Genomic DNA, 19,081 nt, shown 5'->3' on the forward strand with positions numbered 1-19,081 from the left:
TGAAGCAGTGTATCACCCCTTTCTTCGTTTGGTATATTAGAAGAACCAGGGGTTTGAAGAACAGGTAGCTTTAGAATGACGGTGAGCATTTTAAAAGTGTCTGCTTGTGTGCCAGCATGTTGCATACATTATTTCCAGCTCTGTCAGCCTCTTAAGCTAGACTCACACCGATGAGGACCCTCACCCAAACAGCCTAAAGCCACACACGGTTAGAGCCCATGTGCTTTCCCTGGCACATGGAACTCCTCTCATTCATTAGAAACTGCAGGCTGAAGTTAAGGATGAAATGGAGGCAGATCAGAGATGGAGTCTCCCTAGCCTTTGAGGTCTGCATTGGGTCAGGCAGCCATGCAAGCCGTAGCTGAGCGGGTCCCTGTAGCAGCCAGGGCTGCAGGGTGGGCACACCGGGGTGCTGGGGTGTCTCCAGGGCTCTGCTCTCAGCACACACAGGAATGGCTTCCAGAGAAGCCAGCGTGTTCCCAGCAAGCTGGCTTTATCTCCTCTAAGCCTGGAGGTTGAGTGAGCTCCACAGGGGAGATGGGTCACCTTGTGCTGTCCTGCCTGCTCCCAGGCCACCGGAGCTTCCCTCACCCTCCACCAGAGGTCACCCCTGCGGAGCCTTGCCCCGACTCGTGCACTGTCAGGCTGAGCCTTGGCCTGCACCCCAGCTTTGCAGCTGGGATTTATTTTTGGCACATCAGCCATCCGTCCTCAAGTAGCAAAGCCTGAAGGAAGAGCAGCAAGATATCCTGTTCTGGCCACAAGCGTCGGCTCGGGACACGCTTCAGCCCTCTGTTGTCCCCTGTCCCCAGGGGGCTCCTGGACCTTTGGGATTCCTGTCACGTTCATTCCAGGGCCTGCGAGGACACAGAGGTGAGTAGCTGTGTGGGGAGCGGGAGAGGCTGTGGCGTAGGGAAGACAGAACCCCCCACATCCCTTAGATCCACCTCTCCCTGCTTCTGAAGGCACGTGGGCCCAGAAGCATGGCAGCACTGATTCTCTAAGTTTCAGGGAGAGATGTCATGTTCCAAAAAGGACCAGGCTACCTACTCCTGTTTGGGGACCCTTTCCAAAGGCATCTTCGGTAAGGCATGGGGAACGCAGGCAGGGGCAGTGGACAGAGGCGCGAAGTTGGCCCCAGGTTAGGCCTAGAGTAAGGGGATGAGGCAAGATGGACCTCCGCCACCCACCCCAGGAGAGGGAGTGCTGCTGGGGCTCAGTGGGGCCGGTTATGCCAGGGAACGGGCCCTGACGGGACGGCATCCCGGGCTGGGTCCACATACACCGTCTGTGCAGGGAGGGCTGCAGGAAGGGAGAGACCTTTCCTTACCCAGCTTTGGGAGGTGCGGGGAGGAGGGGGAACAGATGCCCCTCGTGGGAACTTTAAACGGCTTACCAGGAATTGGGCTCGTTTTTATGGGGAACAGACACTCCAGTGCTCAGCTGGGGTTGCTGACGGGGGTGGAGCAGAGACAGCTCCAGAGCCTGCTGCTGGCAGAGGAGACTTGTTATTCTAATCCTTCCTCTGGGAACCGGGCACCCGGCAGTGGGGACACCAGCCTTCCTGGAACAGCCAGCCTGTCCTGAGGCAGCCAGGGCTGCTGCTTGGCTGGTCAGCAAATGGGCCTCTTTGACAGGCCAGACCTTCTTGGACCCAGAAAGGGCAGTGGAAATGGGACCAGAGGCATCTTTGGCCCTGCTGAGAGGCAGCTCGTGCCCATTTTCTATCTGCCCCTCTTCCTGTTGGTACAGCATTTTCTCCAGTCCTCAAATCCTCCGTGTGAGGTAGGAGTTCCGTACCCAGTGGCCTCTATGTTCCTGAAGCAAAGCCAGCCAGCTCCTCTGGGTCTAGGCCTGAGTGTCCTGGCTCCGTTCTGCCCCACACTGCAGCAGGACCACTCAGGGCTCATTGGCCATCGTTAGGTAGGACACAGCGCATTCTGAGGACATGGCCATCCTGCTGGCAGGAACCTGGACCAAAGGGACACCTCCAGCCATTATATCTACGGAGCAGCACCTGCGACACACCTGCACTGGGCACAGTGGGGAGGGATGGTTGGGATGATCTAGAGATGATCATGGTGGGACAGAGATGAGAGAACAAGTGATACCAGAGGCTGGGGCCAGGACTCACCCATCAAACTCTGCCTCCCTCAGAGCACCTGGCACAGTGCTTCTCAGAGTATGAAAGGAAGAAAGGAAGGAGGAAGGAAGGAGGGAGAGAGGGAGGGAGGACGGAAGGAAGGAAGGGGGAAGGAGGGATAGTGATCACAAAAACTAAGGGCAGAATGGGTGAGGAAGCAGCAATGGGAAGCACAGCAAGGCTGTCGCAGAAGGAGGATGGAAGGAGGGAGAGAGGGAGGGAGGACGGAAGGAAGGGTGAAGGAGGGATAGTGATCACAAAAACTAAGGGCAGAATGGGTGAGGAAGCAGCAATGGGAAGCACAGCAAGGCTGTCGCAGAAGGAGGGGTGTTTTCTGGGTAGGACAGTTACAAGTGGGGGAGATAAGGAGAGGTTATGGGAGCAGCATATTTGCAAATGAAACCATGAAGCTTCTCACCTTTTCCAGAAGTGCAGAGAGCAGGCTGAGGAAAAGCAGGACCAGCTGCGTCGCCTCAAAGAGGAAAAGAAAGAGCACTTGAATTTGTCCTTTGCAGAGTTTCTCGGTGGTGCTTTCTAAACTCAAGCGTGTGCTGGCCCTGTCAGAACTAACCTTGCAGCCTGGTGGCCCGATGCCTGCCTGGAGCCTGGGCTTGGGCCTGGCTGCCCATCTGTTGCTCCTACCAGGGAGCAACAACTAACAACGAGAACATGCCGGGAGCCACATGGTCACCTGGGGTCACGGGAGCTTACAGCCAGTGGGGAGAAGCAAGTTGGGCTCTTTCCAAAGCTTTTTAAAAAATCATAAATATTTATTTTGGGTATTCACAAGAGGCCAGACCGATGCCAGGAAATACACAGATGAGGGAGAGGGACTTCCCTGGTGGTCCAGCGGTTAAGACTCCGCACTTCCAGTGCAGGGGGCACGGGTTCGATCCCTGGTTCTGCTGGGTGCTTGGTTACCAGAGGAAGGAATTAAGATCCCACATGCTGTGTGGTGCAGCCAAAGAAAAAAAAAAAGGGAGAAACGGTTTCAGCCCTCAAAGAGCACATCCCCCAGGTCAGGAAGGCTGACCGCTTCTTTCTGTTCCCCTCTTTAAGGAGCTGAACATGGCCCAGTACAAGACACTGCCGGACTCCCATTCCGCACAGAGCTTCTATGAGAACTACGAGACCAAGGAGATCCTGGGCAGGTAAGGCCCGGACCTTCCCCATGAAATTCTGGGCTCCGGCCGGCACTGCGGGCGGGATCAATCTCTGCTTGACCCTGAGCACTGACCCCATTTCCATCCTGAAAGCACTGTCCACTTGGAGAAACTCTCGGTTCGGGGTCCTGCCCTCCTGCACCAGGATGGAGGAAGCGGGTATAAGAGCACCCAGATTAGAGACCTCTCCCAGCCAAGAGCTCCCCCAGCTTGGGGCCAGGGTCAGGAATCAGGTGTCAGAGAGAAGCTAATGGCCCTGAGAGGGTACAGCTTCTTCCTCCGTGCCGAGAAAGAGCACTGAACTAGGAGCTAGGAGGCCCCACAGCAGGCTTCTTCCTCTTGGGCTGCAGGCAAATCGCCCTCTCTGTGCCTTCTTCATCCTACCATCCCCCGAAGCTCACAGGGAGTTGGGGGACAAGGCAGGACATATCTGCTGCAGCCTGGATCTGGGCCTCGCCCTGGGGCCCCGGGGATGATCGGTCCTCTGCACCCCCAGGGGAGTGAGCAGCGTTGTCAGGCGCTGCATCCACAAGCCCACAAGCCAGGAGTACGCTGTGAAGATCATCGACGTCACGGGTGGGGGCAGCTTCAGCTCTGAGGAGGTGCAGGAGCTGCGAGAGGCCACGCAGAAGGAGGTGGACATCCTGCGCAAGGTCTCAGGACACCCCAACATCAGTGAGTGACGGCCCCGAGCCGCGGCGTGGTGCCCTGCCATGGGTGTACTCTGATAACCCAAGCCGGGGGGTGTGGCCCCAGTGCAGCGAGCCAGAAGCACCAGAGTGTCTCCTGCACCCCGAGGCCCTGAAAGCCTAGTGCCCAGAGGCTTGAGGCTCCCGGCTCCACCCTCACTGCTCTCGGGAGTCAGCTCTAAGCCCCCTCTTCCAGCCCCACAGAAGGGGTGACAGGCAGGGCTGGGTGCAGGTGAGGGAATGGGAGTGTGAAGTCCCTGGGTGCCCCCTCCCCTGGTGTGCCTCCTTTGAACACCATCGCGATACCCCTTCCAGCTTCTGAGTCCGGCCACAGCGGCCTTAGTCCCCTTGCCCCTGCCCTCCACTGCCCCCGCCTGGGTTCCTCTGTTGCCTGAGATAAGCGAGCCATTTCCATTTCAGTACAGCTGAAGGACACTTATGAGACCAACACTTTCTTCTTCTTGGTGTTTGATCTGTAAGTACCCAGGCCTGGGGCCTATTGGAGAGGCTTCTATTGTAGTCCCCCACCCAGGGCTTCCTGGAGACGAGCAGCCAGCCCCTTACACCGTGGATGCCAAATAAGGTCACAGACGCTTTAGGCAGACCAGCCCCTGGAGTCAGGCTGCCAGGTTTTAAATCCTGGGTCCATCACTTATGGGCTGGATGATTTCTGTCAGTATCAGCTTTCCCATCGGTATTGCAGGAGTAATAATGGCACAGTGACTGGCACAATGTAAATGCTAATAATTATGAACTACCATGATGATGACCATGGTGGTCATTCAATACTTATTCTAGACGTTGAGGATACGCAATCCTACTTCATGCACTAATTTTCACAGGGCGTGAACAGAAAGCAATCAAGTCATAAAACACACACAGAGTTATACATATACACATATATGTAAAGCTGAGTGGGGGTCAGAGGGAGTGGGCAGGGAATGCTCTCCAGGAGGTGACCTGAGCAGAGACCTGGATGAAGGAGACCTCTAGCCGAGGGAACAGCCAGAGCAGGGGCCCTGCTGGGTGGGCTTGGCATGTTTGAGGCTCGGCAAGCAAGTCAGGATGGGGGAGTGGAGCAAGCCTGTGGCGATGGCAGGAGGCAAGGTCGGTCAGTACCAAAAAGCAGATTATGCAGGCATTTTGGAGGTAAGAATTCTGGAGGGCCGAGAGCAGGAGGGTGATGTGATCTGACTTACTTTTATAAAGGGTCCCACTGACTGTAAGGGGCAAGGGTGGAAAGGAGGAAGCCTGCGATATGGGGGCAAGAGGCCCACCAGGGAGCCAGGTGGTAGAGATTGTACTTGGGATGTGGTTCAAAGATTGACATCATCGTCGTCGTCGTCAGCAGGAGCATCAGCGGCAACGTGTCACTGTTCCCCTGCTTGTGCACCAACAGGGCTATTGAGATGAGCTCCTTGTCACAGGGCCCTCTGCCTCCAGGGACCAGTGGGCCTTTTAGCTGGGAGAGCTCCTGTTTTCTCAGGAAAGGAAAAACGATACTGTCCATCTCCCCAGGCTCCAAGCATCAAATTCGAACAACACAAAGTGCTCTGTGAACCGTGCACTCAGACTTCTTACCATTGTTACTGGAAAAGGTTCCCAAGGAAGGGAACTCTCCAGCTCCCATGCCCCCGCTCCGTTGGAGTCCTCACTAAAGAACACACATCTCTGTTGCACGAATCATTGTTGGAGAGCTGTCTTGACTTCTCCATACGTAACTGCTAATTTAGGGACTAGCTTTGAGAAAATTATTCAAGCAGATTTTGTATTGCTGGAACGCTTCGTTTTGTAGCCATACCGAACACGTGCAGTGTTAAGTTTTTCTTGGAGACACAATTTAACTTGGCCTGTGTACAGTTCCGCCACCAGCTCCAGGAAGGCAGGAGCCTGCTGGTGGGCCTTGCCGGGGTCCCAGTGTTGACTGGTAAATCTTTTTGCTGCTGCTGCTATTAGTGAGTTCTCCTAGCGTGTTTAAAATGGAATTAAAGTGATCAAAACTGGAGGCACACACTGCCTTTTGGGGACACAGTACCAATCGTGTATGAAACAAGGCTCACTTCTGTAATTTCTGGGTTGCTCCTCAAACAGAACTCAACTCCCCGCCCCACCAGTTAAGTTCAAGGATTTTCTTGCCTCCCTCAGATACTGGCCAGAATTCTTCCCTTGGGCCCTGCTTTTCCTGGAGGGGCAGGCAGGATGCACCTTTCCTATTTAACCAAAGGAGACTTTCCTAGGACCCCTCCAGACTCGCCCAGCTCTAGCTGTCTCAACTCCGTTAGGTGGCACTGTCCCGTAGAGCCCTTGGGGGCAGCTCAAATGTCTCTAACCTTTGAAGAAGTTGCTTGGGGAAGCTATTTTTAATGCTGCCCCAAATTGCCCTTCAGGGTATAACTAGATGATTCTAGCAGAAACCTCTTTCTAGATCATCCCAAGTGAGAAAATGGAACCGCAATTCTTAATCCTAAAATAGGTAAAACTGCTCTTCCATCACTACTGTTGCTTCTTTGTTCCTGGGAAAAATCAGGATACTCCTGTCCTTCTGATCTGGGTCTGGGGCCTTGTGCCAGTGGCTCAAGTTCCCTCTCTCCCCTCCCAACCCTGATTTTGACCCTGATGGATCCCAGTCCATGCTATCACTCCCACACGTGGGGGGACCTTCGCACTGGTGCCATCCCCCAGTCTCCCTTGTTCTTCTTTCAACCTTCCGAGACAGCCTCTCCACTCACTTCCCTAGCTCCTCCCCACAGACTTTGGTCCTTTGTGGGGAGCAGCCCACTTTGCCCCTGGAGGTGTTAGGGTGGGAAACAGTTTTCTGGGTGCAGGGTAAGGAGGGGGTAGCCTTGGGGCACATCCAGCTACAAACCCTCTGTCCCCACAGGATGAAGAGAGGGGAGCTCTTTGATTACCTCACTGAGAAGGTCACCCTGAGTGAGAAGGAAACCAGGTGAGGGTCCACTTGCCCCTCTCCCTACTTCCGGCCTGAGTCCCTTGCTTAGGCACCGAGGCCTTGGAGGAGGCGTGGCACGCACCCGTCTGGGTCGGCAGTGTGCTCCGCTGGCTTTGGTGGCCTCCTTTCCTCCTTGACTCAGCCAAGGTAGGCCTGGCCTGTCTTGAGTCCTCCCTCACTCGCAGTCCAGCTGGCTTATGGGCTTTGGTGTCCCTGCCTGTTACCTGACCCTGCAGAGTAGCAGATGAAAGTAACCTGTTCCTGTCCCACCCCAGAAAGATCATGAGAGCCCTGCTGGAGGTAATCTTCACCTTGCACCAACTCAACATCGTGCACCGGGATCTGAAACCTGAGAACATCCTCTTGGATGATGACATGAATATCAAGCTCACAGACTTCGGCTTTTCCTGCCAGCTGAAGCCAGGAGAGAAGCTGCGAGGTCTGGTAACATGGCCTTGGCCCATGTCAGGGGCTCAGGCTCTCTCCTCAGCTCTCCTAGGAACAGAGATTGCGTGGGTTTCCCCCACAAAGTAAAAATCCTACCATTTCAGGGCTGGGTGTTTCTTCCCCGGACTGGGCTGAGCCAGGTTCCCACTGCCTGCATTCCAGGCCAGGATAGCTAGAAGTGACCAGGCCACTGATGGTGCCCCATGGGGTGGCCACAGGACCCAGCGCCCTGGCCCTGTCCTTGGCCCTGGGCCAGGCCCATGTTCAGAGAGTCCCAGCCCAGCCACCACTTTGGTTCCTTCTCCATTGTCTCTTTGGACTTTCCTCTTCCAAGTGCCTCTGCTGACCTCTTCTGATGGAAACTGTCCCTGCAGAGATCTGTGGGACCCCCAGTTACCTGGCCCCTGAGATCATTGAGTGCTCCATGGATGATGACCACCCTGGCTATGGGAAGGAGGTGGACATGTGAGTGTGTTGGGGGGAGGGAGGTGACCCGTAGGGACGGGGATGCCCCCGTGGCCGGGAGCCCCTGGCTGGGGAGGAGGGCACGGTGGGAGCTACAGCTGGCCCGCCCGCCTTCACCCACTGCAGGTGGAGCGCGGGGGTCGTCATGTACACGCTGCTGGCCGGCTCCCCGCCCTTCTGGCACCGCAGGCAGATGCTGATGCTCAGGATGATCATGAGTGGCGACTACCGGTTTGGCTCACCAGAATGGGATGACTACTCGGACACCGTGAAAGACCTGGTGAGAGGAAAGCCCTCCTGGCTTGGGGGTCAGGCGAGGGGCACGTACAGTGGGGAGAGGGGAGTGTACCGTGCATGCCACGGGTTGGAGGCCCTGCCAGGAGGGACCCCCCCATAGACGTCTTCCGTTCTGTCTCGTTCTCTCAGGTCTCCCGCTTCTTGGTGGTGAGCCCCAAAGGCCGCTGTTCGGCAGAAGAGGCCTTAGCGCATCCCTTCTTCCAGCAGTACACGGTGGAGGAAGTGCGTCACTTCAGCCCCCGGGGGAAGTTCAAGGTACTTAAACTCGCCTGCCGCTCAGGGCCCCCGGGGTAGGTGCCACAGGCCCCTGAAGTCCAAGCTCCAGGTGCCCTTCTTGGGGACTCCTTACGCCCACGGGGTTTCCAGAGCACCCGCCCTTCTCCTCCCGCCCAGCCCTGTGATGGTTGCAGCTCAACTTCTGGCTTCTGGCTCCGACAGCCTTAAGCCCTGTGCCTGCTGGTCGGGTGGGAATGGGGGTAACGGGGGCGGGGGGAGGGCAGGCGGGAAGGAAAAGCCTTCGTGGCAAACAAGCTCAGGGCCTGCCGTCACGGACCGGCAAGGAAACAGGCCGCGGGGCGGGTCCAGCTCTCAGGCCAGGCCCTCCGCAGGTGATCGCCCTGACGGTGCTGGCTTCCGTGCGGATCTACTACCAGTACCGCCGGGTGAAGCCCGTGACCCGGGAGATCGTGATCCGAGACCCCTATGCCCTCCGGCCCCTGCGGCGACTCATCGACGCCTACGCTTTCCGGATCTATGGCCACTGGGTGAAGAAGGGGCAGCAGCAGAACCGGGCGGCGCTCTTCGAGAACACACCCAAGGCTGTGCTCCTCTCCCTGGCTGAGGAGGTCTACTGACGGGCAGGCCGGCAGGCCAGGTGGGATGGGGGTCAGGCCGGGAGGAGAAGCCACCGATATGGAGGGCACAGGAGTGAGAGCGGGTGCAGGCCTCTGTCCAGAGGCGGCACTTGGCCCCAGCCACTCTCCCCTCTTGGAGGCGTCACGCGGTGGTCAGTGCAGTTGGAGCCAGGCCCACGGAATGGGGGACCAGCTGTGGTCCAGAACCAGAAGTACCCTGCCTCTCCATGGCCCAGCTGTACCACCATGTCCGCTTGTCCTCACGGGAGGCCCACAGTTACTGACACTCGGTGCACCGCCTTTAGGGTCCCAGGGTGAGGATGAAAGAGAACAGTCTGAGAATCGCAATCACAGGAGATTTTACTGACCTCACAAAGTCCAGTGACAGCACAGGAGCAGGTTCTTCCCTGGGGCCATGTTTTTAGAGGCACAGGGCAGCCCTTACATAATTAATAATAGAAAGGGAAGCTTCTGCTTTTGTCTTTGTGGAGTATTATTCACTGTGCCTCCGTGATACACAGTTGCGCCTGGTAAATCCGTCGTTCTCCTAGACCCTTTTAAGGCTGACAGTGTGCTTTAAAGAGCTCACAGAACTGCATTTCACATACGGTGGAAACTAGGTTCCCTCGGAGGTGCATGAAACCCCACAAATAAGGCAAATGAAGGAATCATTTTCCTTCTACAGCAACTTGCTGGGAAAACAAGGAGACCTGGGGAAATTCTGCCTTGAGCAAACAATGTCAGGTCCCCGGGTCAGACAGCGAGAAAGTTGGAGGGAGCAGATTTAAAATATTTTCACAAACTGCCTTTCAGAGCACTGTGCCCCAACTGTTTTGAGTATGTGCCCCCCATACGGTCAGTATTTGACCTCTAAGAGAAACGTCCGGCTCCTGGGCACAATCAGTAAGTTGGGCCCCTTCTCCAAGAGACAGTGGCGCCCCTCCGCGGAGGTCAGGGGCCTTTCCTGCCCGGGGGAGAGGTGTCTGCCACAGGGGAGGGGGGAGGGGATGGACGTAGTCCCGAGTTTGGCTGTGTTTGGCATGTGGCCAGGGAGTGCCACGGGTGCCACGGGGGACTCTCCTCATCTCTGTGTGGCTGCTCACAGCTCCCCAGGTGGTCGGCCTGCACTGGAAGCACAGCGGAAGCCTAGGTTGTCTGAGGCTGAATCTGGAGTATTGCCCATTCTGCCACCAGAGAAGGGGAGAGAGAATGGACATTTGTTGAGAAAGGGACCCAGGGCCTTACCCAACTCTCCTGCTCCAGCTCCCAGGGCCTGCTGTGGTCTGGGGCACCTGGGGACTGGTGCGGGGGCATACACAGTCTGGTGTGTGAGGGTAGGGCCTGAGGGTGTGCAATTCCTGGGGGAAAGGGGTAAGAAGGGACCTTGGGTGGAGGAAGTGAGGGTGGTCCTGAGAGACTGAACTGGAAGGAAGGAAAGGCCACAAGTAATAACTTCGACTGTCGGTAGTTTAGAATAACTCAGCCAAAAAAAACCTGTCGGCAAGAAGTGAGACTATCATAGCACCAATCAGTACCACCCAGTTTCCAGAGAAGTTTCACACGTATTCCTTCATTTGCCATTTCCCTTACTGCTCTGGAAGGTGTGTTTTGTTCACCATCTCACAGACCCAGAGTCAGACAGTAGAAAGATTTAAATGTCTTGCCCAAGGCCAACCACTGCTTTAGTGGCACAACAGAATCAGTGGCAAACCCAGTTTCCTGGTCCCCAGGCCAATACTTTCTCCACTACTTTGTCCTAAAGAAAAAGGTGAGGAAAATCCAGGGGCTCAATGTATCAAAGAAACGCCTGCAAACCTGACACCCTGAGGCCACAGGAACGGTGGCTTCTCGACAGTCCTTCTGGAACCCAGGAGCCGGAGGAGTTGCAGGGAGATTAACCAAAATAAATCCACAGATGAACAAGGTGGAAGGTCCTAGAAGGGGACTCGGGAGCCGGGGACTCCACCATTCAGGTGCCACCACTAGCCATCTGTGTGAAATGAGCAGGCTCCAGGACCTCCCTGAGCCTAGTTTTTCTTGATCGTAAGACAATACGGTTGTAGAAAATGACTTTTCATGTGCACACTCGTTGGAAGAGTCAATATTTCCATGACCCCTGGCCATGACCTATCGATGTGGCCATTCCACTTCCCTCTCTCTGCAAGCCTAGCTTGGAGGACAAGAGGGGAAACCACATAATTCAGATGCTGGACACAGAGTCTGCCTTGGGGCTGACAGCTGGCAGGAAAAGGCACCAGCAGTCCCGGGCTCTTGGCTTTCTATGGCAAGTGTGGCTTGCTTCCTCTTCTGTACCCACAGCCCCCAGTGGAGGGGGAGGCACGGCAGCGGCGGCCACGCCAGATCTGGTGCCACCTGTGCTCTGGCAGACCAGGACCCAGACCCTCAGCCCCCAGCTACCGAGCCCCTCACCTGGTGGTGACCCGGGCCCGGTGATTGGCAGAGCCGTCCGCCGTGTCGATCCAGGATGCCCCCCGGAGGACACGCATGTCCTGGTCAGCAGGCTGGTATGGTGACGCTGTCCACTCCCACACGTTGCCCACGAGGTCAAAGAGCCCTGAAGCACAGTGGCGGGTCTGGCCCAGGCTGGGGAGCGCCACCCGATGGCCCTGGGGAGCTAACGCTTCCCCGTGCTGCTTCTCTCCACCTCACTTTTCAGGCAGGACCATCCCACCAGCCGAGCTGTGAACGCTGACATGACAGCAACCCGAAGAGCAATCTTACCGTAGTTGTTCTGTGGGGGGAAAGCGTTCACCGGGGAGACTCCGTGGAAGCCATCCTCAGCCTTGTCGCCCTTGGGGAACTTCCCCTGAGGGAGGGAGAAATTTAGGCTCAATGATTTACCAACCCTTTCCCAAGGCAGCTGCTCCCACCTGCCCAGAGGAGTTTAAACCAAGGCCATCTTGCAGTATCCTCTGCGGTAGGGGAAGGGCACGGGGCAGTGACCCGAGGTTCCCACCCTGAGCTCCCTAACCAGCTGCCTCGTGTCCTCTACTATGACCTCCTGGCTGGATTAGGAAATGTGTCGTTTCCCCTGTGTCCACACCAGCCTGCCCCACTCCCACTTTCTCGACTTCCTCCCCATGTGCCTTGAGAAGAAAGGCTCTGCCTCCCCTCCTCCTTGACCGGCACCCGTCTCCTCAGGAACGAGACGCTCATCCTGTGCTCCCCTGTACCATCGCTTTCCCTTCTATCACCAACAGGCTTAACTCTCCCTCGTCTGCTCTGACCCTGCCTTCCTCACCTCCTGCTTTTTACTGCCAACATTCTGGAAAAATAACCTGTATTTGCTGACGCATTTTGTTCAACTTGTTCATTCTGCTTCTCATTGAAATTGGAGTTCAGCTGCCCCTGCTCTATGGGGGCTGATCTTATGAAAGGGAAGATGAAGGGGCTACAATTTACCCATCGCCAACTATGTGCTAGGGCTGCTACATCTATGTCTTTAATCCTGACCAGGTTGTGAGGCAAGTATTTTCTCCCTTTAAAAAGCTAGCAACTGGGACTTCCCTGGTGGTGTAGTGGTTAAGAATCCACCTGCCAGTGCAGGGGACACGGGTTCGAGACCTGGTCCGGGAAGATCTCACATGCCACGGGGCAGCTAAGCCTGTGTGCCACAACTACTGAGTCTGTACTCTAGAGCCCACAAGCCACAACTACTGAGCCCATGTGCCACAACTACTGAAACCTGCACTCCTAGAGCCCATGCACCACAACGAGAAGCCACCTCAATGAGAAGCCCGCGCACAGCAACGATGACCCAACGCAGCCAAAAAAAAAAAAAAAAAGCTAGCAACTGAGACTCAAAACAGTTAATTTAACAAAGATCCCATGGTGAGTAAGTCAGATAAGACTTTTTGCAAAGCTCTGATCCCAAGATCATCTAAAAGGTCAGTCTATCCCTGAGGCCCTTTTCAAGGCTTCACCCTAAAATGCTGGTGCTGGGCTCCCCTCATGCTGCAGAGTCCCCTTGGGGGATGTCATTCCTGCCTACAGTGTACGCCGTTGACTTCAAACCAGTTGCTCTGACCCAGACTTCTGTCCTAAGCTCCAAACTCATACTTTCAAGCTCTTACTGAGCATATCCATGACCCAAAGGCAGCATAAGCTAGGCTGATCCTAAACTGACGAAGTTCTATCCCTCTGACCCCCAACATGCATATTATCTATTCTGGATAATGGTCACACCAGCACCCTCTTGCCCAAGCTTGGATTCATGCTTGAGTCCTTCTGTCTTCCACTCCTCCACGTTTGGCGAAGTACCAAACCCTGTCTCTCCTCTCAGGCAGGCGTCTCCCACCTGGCTTCCTCTCGATTTCACTTCCACTTCATGCAAGTGTTCACATCCCTGGGCCATGGCCGCAGCCTCGGATTCAGAGACCTCCTGCAGCTCTACTTCATTTGATCCCACACAAATTTTCAACAATCAGCATCCCCCAAATCAAAATGATGTTGTCGCTCCCCTGTTTCAAGACCTCTGTCGGCTCCCCACTGCCTGAAGGGTAAAATCTAAAACCACATCTTGGCACCCCTGGTCCTTCATAATCTGCCTCCAATCCACTGCCTACTTCATCTCCTATACCTCCTGTTTCCCTGTGCGCTAGCCTCTCCGAGTCTGGCATGTCTCTGAACACACAGCACCCTTTCCTTATCCACTGCTGACATGCATGTTGTTTCCTCCACTTTTCTCATGGCAAACTCCGGTTCAATCAGCTCAAATGGCATGTTCACGGTGAAGTCACGCCCTGCTCTTGCAGCACAAGAGAGCACACTCCTAGCACACCCCCAGCACACGCCGCACATCTTCACTCTACAGCCCCACCACGTTGTCTTCTGCTTTACCCCTTTACCAGCTTTCAGTTCCATTACAACACGAAGGCCTCTGAGTCCCACAGCCTAACACAGTGTCTAGCCCACAGCAGGTCTCAATCAACACTCTGAGAAGGGACAGGAGCGAGGAACGTGTGTCTTACCTGCCACAGGTTGGTGCGGTTTGGCTGGAACTCGTTTCCCCAGGGGTAAACCTGACCTGCCAGGAGGGCAAGGAGACAGCGGAGGAGGGAGAGGTGAGGAGTTGGAGAAGAAGGGAAAGGTAGAAAGAGCGAGGCAACCGAAAGGAAGTGAGGAAGTGCTGAGAACAGAAGAATAAGATTACTTACTTTTACTTCCCACGCCCCTCCCTTCCACTCACAGTATTGCACTCGGAGGCCCTGGCTTCTGATTTGCTCCAGGACAGGACAATTCTAGGTGTGGTTCTGACCAATGCCATTCTGCAAACTATCTGTTACCAGCTCATGCTGGGATAAGTACAGAAATTGAGAGTAAGCACTGAGAAACTTGTTCTTTAGACTTAGACTGGATAAGTGTACAAGCAACCTCATTTATCACATTAATAACTTTGACTATTGGTATAGCCAGTGTTCATTCAAAGACTGTGTAGAGGTGTTGAATATGGGAAATTGCTATTTCACTCGAACTTTCTGTTTAGCTAGGATTGCAAACTAACAAAGTTATAAGCAAATAGCAATGTTATATTAATCCCTATACAGCTATGGAAAAGGTATACAGTATAGGTAATCCTTTTCTTTTTCCCTATGCTATGTTGTTCTGATTATACTTATTGAAATGGAACTTGTCTGTAGACTCTCCAATAATTAAAAAAATACATGTCTGTTTTTTTCATTCCATTTTCCAGTTACTAAGTTTTACGCTATTTTATGGAAGTATTGGTCTGAGATGGATTAGAAATAATACCAACAACTGGTCTATCACTACACAGTGTAAGAAGCACTGCTCGGGGCTTCCCTGGTGGTGCAGTGGTTAAGAATCCGCCTGCCAATGCAGGGGACACGGGTTCGAGCCCTGGTCCGGGAAGATCCCACATGCCGCGGAGGAACTAAGCCCGTGCGCCACAAAGACTGAGCCTTTACTCTAGAGCCTGTGAGCCAGAACTACTGAGCCCGTGTGCTGCAACTACTGAAGCCACACGCCTGGAGCCCATGCTCCGCAACAAGAGAAGCCACCGTAATGAGAAACCCACGCACTGCAACGAAGAGTGGCCCCCACTCACTGCAACTAGAGAAAACCTGTGCACAGCAACAAAGACCCAATGCAGCCAAAAATAAATAAATAAAATAAAATAAAATAAAAGAAGCACTGCTCTAGGGAGCACAAACCTATCCCACCCTTTAAAGCCCCCCATGCAAGGTAGGATGGGGAGAAAGAATAAAGGGAAATCACTTGGCATCTCTATACCCTTCAAGCCCCCTCGGGCAGCAAACTCCCACTCTTCTTCAATGGGCAGCCGTTTTCCCCGCCAAGCACAGTAGGCACGGGCATCATTCCAGCTCACGTGTACCACTGGGAGCTCCAGTTTCTCTCGGATGCCAGAGCCGGGACCTGCAGGCTGATAGCCAGGTTGAAGTGAGACAAGCTTCTGGGAGCTTGTGGAAGTCTGAGGAAGGCTAGGCTTAGGGTGCCTGAGTTCAGCTTTTACCACAGATGGAACAAGGAAGTGGGAAGAGAGAGCCTGGTGAGTGAGGAGAGGTCCAGAGTCAGAAAGAAGGACTAAACATGAGACAAAAGGGAGAAATGGGATGGGCCAGGGGTAAAAGGATTAGGGCAGAGAAAACAGGGTGGCTTGGATGCTTCCCTAAAATTTCTCTGTCATCCTTTTAAACTCAGTATTTCTAGATGGGCAAGGGTCTAGGGAAGCCAGTCCTCCCAAGAGTCAACAGGGGGAGAAAACAAAGTAGAGGAACCAACCCTTACCTGCCTCCAGAACGCCCTTTCCACTGGAAGCCACCAGAGGAGAGACTGCGAAAAGGAAGGAACGTGACTAAAATGATGCTCTGACCCAGCGAGGGCACCTTCCTGACTGACACCCAGGAGGCAAAGCAGAGACTTCAGGCTGAGACTCAGGTGGTCCAAGTGAGGCTGTGTCCAAAATCTCGCCACCTGTATTGGAGGGAGGCTTCTCAAGAGGTTCTCTTGCTGGTCCAGGGAGTATACTGGACGCTGTGTGTGTCTGCATCTTTACAGAGTCTCCCTATACAGAAACCGGCACGGGGTGAACCTCCTGGGAGTGTGTGTTCATCTGACTCTTCCAGGGTGGCTCTCTCGCTTCCTCCCTGCCTCTGGTTCTCAGGTTGGATTCTCTACTGTGGCCCAGGGGACCCCAGATCCCACAGGATTCTCCGTCTAGGTCCCACTCCCATCCCCTCAGCTGCAAACCTAGGTTCTCTTACCTGCATTTTCTGGGTGGCTTTGTTTCTAAGCTCATCAGAGACAAGGTCCTCGAAGACAAAGCTCCACCCAAACACCTCAGCCTCTGTCTGGTACTTTTTCTCCCTGACAAACTCCCTGAAAAGAGATGTTTCATACGGTTTACCTAATAGGGTTCTGTGCTCCACCCTCACCCTCTCCTGTTCCAGAAAACCTCATACACCCTTATCCTATTAGTCACACATCACAGAATTTTCAGGAACTACAAGGAATTCACCTGAGAGCCTGAGCAGATTTTCTTTTAAAATCTGTTGCTGTGTGAGCAGTTCACAAACAGGAGAATTCACTCTTTTTGGTGTATAGTTTTGTGAGTTGTGACAAAGCACGTAGTCACTATCACAATCAAGATACAGAGCAGTTCCATCAACCAGCCCCCAAAATTCCCCTATGCCTCTGCAACCACTGGTCTGTTGTTTCTCTCTCTAGTTTTGCCTTTCCCAGAATATACATTCACATAAATTGAATGATACAGGAGTATGCAGTGTGGGGGGTCTGGCTTCTTTCACTTAGCATACTGCTTCCAAGATTCATCCCTGTTCCTTTTTTTTTTTTGCAGTTTGTTGCCTTTCATTGCTGAGTAGTATTCCATTGGGTGTATAGGCCATGTTTTGTTTATCCATTCACCAGCTGCAGGTCATCTGGGTTACCTCCAGCTTTTGGAGATAATAAAGCTGCTGAGAAGATTCAAGGGTAGGAATGGGTCTCTCTTCGGAAAGGTCTTCGTCACATACCTAATGTCACAACAATCACAGGAGGGAGGCAGAACAGGGGTTATTATCTCCCTCTGACAGATGAGGGAGATTGAGTCAAAAAAAAATGACTTGCCAAGAGTTTAGAATGGATTTTCATATAGCTTGGTATGGCTGAGCAAATTTCAGCAAGCGGATTTCCAGGGTAAGATGGATTGTTTTCACTGGGCTAAGTGTACTCCATCTGTGCCAGGCCTCTTATATGAGAAGACATCGTTCACCCATCAAAGGGACATTGAGAATGGAGGAGGAGATGAGATTTGGTAGCAACAGCTATTTACCAACCTCTGACCACCTGAACGGTTTGAGACTCTTTTACCAGAGAGGCGAAGACAGATTATGGGTTCTAAGCAAAGTTTAGGGGCTTCCTGGAGGTGACATTATATTTTCATAATATAAAAGGTCAATTTAAAATATAAAAGAATGCATCTAGGGCTTCCCTGGTGGCGCAGTGGTTAAGAATCTGCCTGCCAATGCAGGGGACACAGGGTTCGAACCCTGGTCTGGGAAGTTCCCACATGCCGCGGAGCAACTAAGCCCGTGTGCCACAACTACTGAGCCTGCACTCTAGAGCCCGTGAGCCACAACTACTGAAAACCGCGTGCCTAGAGCCTGTGCTCTGCAACAAGAAAAGCCACCGCAATGAGAAGCCTACGCAATGAAGAGTAGCTCCCGCTGACCACAACTAGAGAAAGTCTACGCGCAGCAACGAAGACCCAGCACAGTCAAAAATAAATAAATTAAATTAAATTAAAAAAAAAAAAGAATGCATCTACCTAGCTAGCTGTTTCTGGTTGTCATGATGTGGTGCAAGCCTGATCAGAAGTGATTTCTCCTTTGATTTTAATAACTTTCCTGTTTAAAAATATTGTTTTAAAGCATATATAACATCATATTATAGAAAAACAAGGAAACAGAGGTAGGTAAAAAGAAAAAAAACTAAAATCATCCATTATCACACCCACTAAGATATACCTGTCCATATTCTCTCCCCCTTCACCCCACAGCCAAGGATTTTTAAATAGCTTTCGGAAGGTGCTTCCTGTAATTATTTTCCTTTGGAAGTTACAAAAACATGAGCAGAATCCGTCACCTAATGCCACGTTGCATCTTCCAGGTCTTTCTTAATGCATATACATTCTATACATATAGTTTTAAAAAAATGGGATCATACCCTATTTAGTATTTTGTAACCTACTTTCTTCACTTAACACTTCAGAACTATCTCTTTTTGACAACAGGATTTTTAAGGGCTGCTAAGTAGTCTGTTATATTGATACAATATGTTTAAGTGATCCTAAAGTTGTTAACATTTGTTTACAAGATGACATTGTAAATGTATTAGCGTTGTATCAATAGCTAAACGTTTTTTAGCTAAATGTTTTTGGACAACTTTTAATTCTTCAAGACAAATCCCTAGAGGTGGAAGCAATGAGTCAAAAGGCCTGAGGAGTATACTGACAATCCTTATGCTTATTTCAGCCTGTGTCTCCTGAATCAAACTTTCCCCAAAACTTTTTATCCTGAAAAGTTTTAAGTCCACAAACGTAACATTTAAGTCATTTCTCACATTTGCTTTATTGTCTTCCCATCCCCTCCTCTTCCTTTCCCTCTCCTCCCTATATACTCCCTCCTCTACCGTTTGAAGGTAGTTATAGATATGTTCTGGATCATTTTCTACTTTAACCTACCCAAAACATACCACCTTGGGGACACTGATGCAGCTCAACATGGCTTCTTAGATTAAGCTGGAACCAAAATGTTTGATTCTGGAAACAATGCCATTTCCCTAAGTAAATGTAAAGGGAATTTAAGGGACTCTCAGCTACTATGACCCTTCTCCCAATTCCTTCTCCCCTGTTGCAGAGGTTTCTGTTGAGTGTCTGACTTCTGCCCATATTTCTCAGTGCTATGCCCAGTGCGCTGGACAATCCACTGGCTCAAGAGTCTGAGGATCTCAGTTCCAGGCCCAGCTCTGCTACTAACAAAAACTTTGGACTTCAGAGATATATATATATATAT

The 19,081-nt window shown here is 52.7% G+C and overlaps 2 protein-coding genes across 5 annotated transcripts in view; one reads left to right on the forward strand and one right to left on the reverse strand.

Moving 5' to 3' along the window:
* The first annotated feature begins 825 nt into the window (after positions 1–825).
* PHKG1 (phosphorylase kinase catalytic subunit gamma 1) lies at positions 826–9,481 on the forward strand. Its single transcript, XM_024744306.1, has 10 exons — positions 826–873; positions 3,203–3,294; positions 3,803–3,981; positions 4,416–4,470; positions 6,877–6,942; positions 7,221–7,384; positions 7,767–7,857; positions 7,984–8,137; positions 8,284–8,409; positions 8,763–9,481. The coding sequence occupies exons 2-10, from the start codon at positions 3,212–3,214 to the stop codon at positions 9,006–9,008; spliced, it is 1,164 nt and encodes a 387-aa protein (XP_024600074.1). The 5' UTR covers positions 826–873; positions 3,203–3,211; the 3' UTR covers positions 9,009–9,481.
* The window catches only part of SUMF2 (sulfatase modifying factor 2), a 14,208-nt gene continuing 4,477 nt past the window's right edge, over positions 9,351–19,081 (reverse strand). Inside the window, exons 3-10 of one of the 4 annotated variants that reach the window (XM_024744307.1) lie at positions 16,958–17,041; positions 16,274–16,388; positions 15,798–15,842; positions 15,282–15,432; positions 14,000–14,055; positions 11,751–11,835; positions 11,439–11,583; positions 9,351–10,192 (exon numbers count right to left, since the gene is read on the reverse strand). In XM_024744307.1, coding sequence (XP_024600075.1) covers positions 10,108–10,192; positions 11,439–11,583; positions 11,751–11,835; positions 14,000–14,055; positions 15,282–15,432; positions 15,798–15,842; positions 16,274–16,388; positions 16,958–17,041 — 766 coding nt within the window. In that variant the 3' untranslated portion in view covers positions 9,351–10,107. The remainder of the gene's footprint in view (positions 10,193–11,438; positions 11,584–11,750; positions 11,836–13,999; positions 14,056–15,281; positions 15,433–15,797; positions 15,843–16,273; positions 16,389–16,957; positions 17,042–19,081) is intronic. The other 3 variants (XM_024744308.1, XM_024744309.1, XM_024744310.1) reach the window with 3 other exon arrangements.

Source organism: Neophocaena asiaeorientalis, unplaced genomic scaffold, assembly GCF_003031525.2.
Source record: "Neophocaena asiaeorientalis asiaeorientalis breed wild unplaced genomic scaffold, Neophocaena_asiaeorientalis_V1.1 scaffold91, whole genome shotgun sequence".
NCBI lineage: Eukaryota > Metazoa > Chordata > Mammalia > Artiodactyla > Phocoenidae > Neophocaena > Neophocaena asiaeorientalis.

Bases quoted from the DNA above. Each gene is read 5' to 3' on its own strand.
- PHKG1 (XM_024744306.1), top strand. From the start codon at position 3,212: ATGGCCCAGTACAAGACACTGCCGGACTCCCATTCCGCACAGAGCTTC. The intron at 7,858-7,983 runs GTGAGTGTGTTG...CACCCACTGCAG, and splicing joins TATGGGAAGGAGGTGGACAT to GTGGAGCGCGGGGGTCGTCA. The intron at 8,138-8,283 runs GTGAGAGGAAAG...TCGTTCTCTCAG, and splicing joins CGGACACCGTGAAAGACCTG to GTCTCCCGCTTCTTGGTGGT.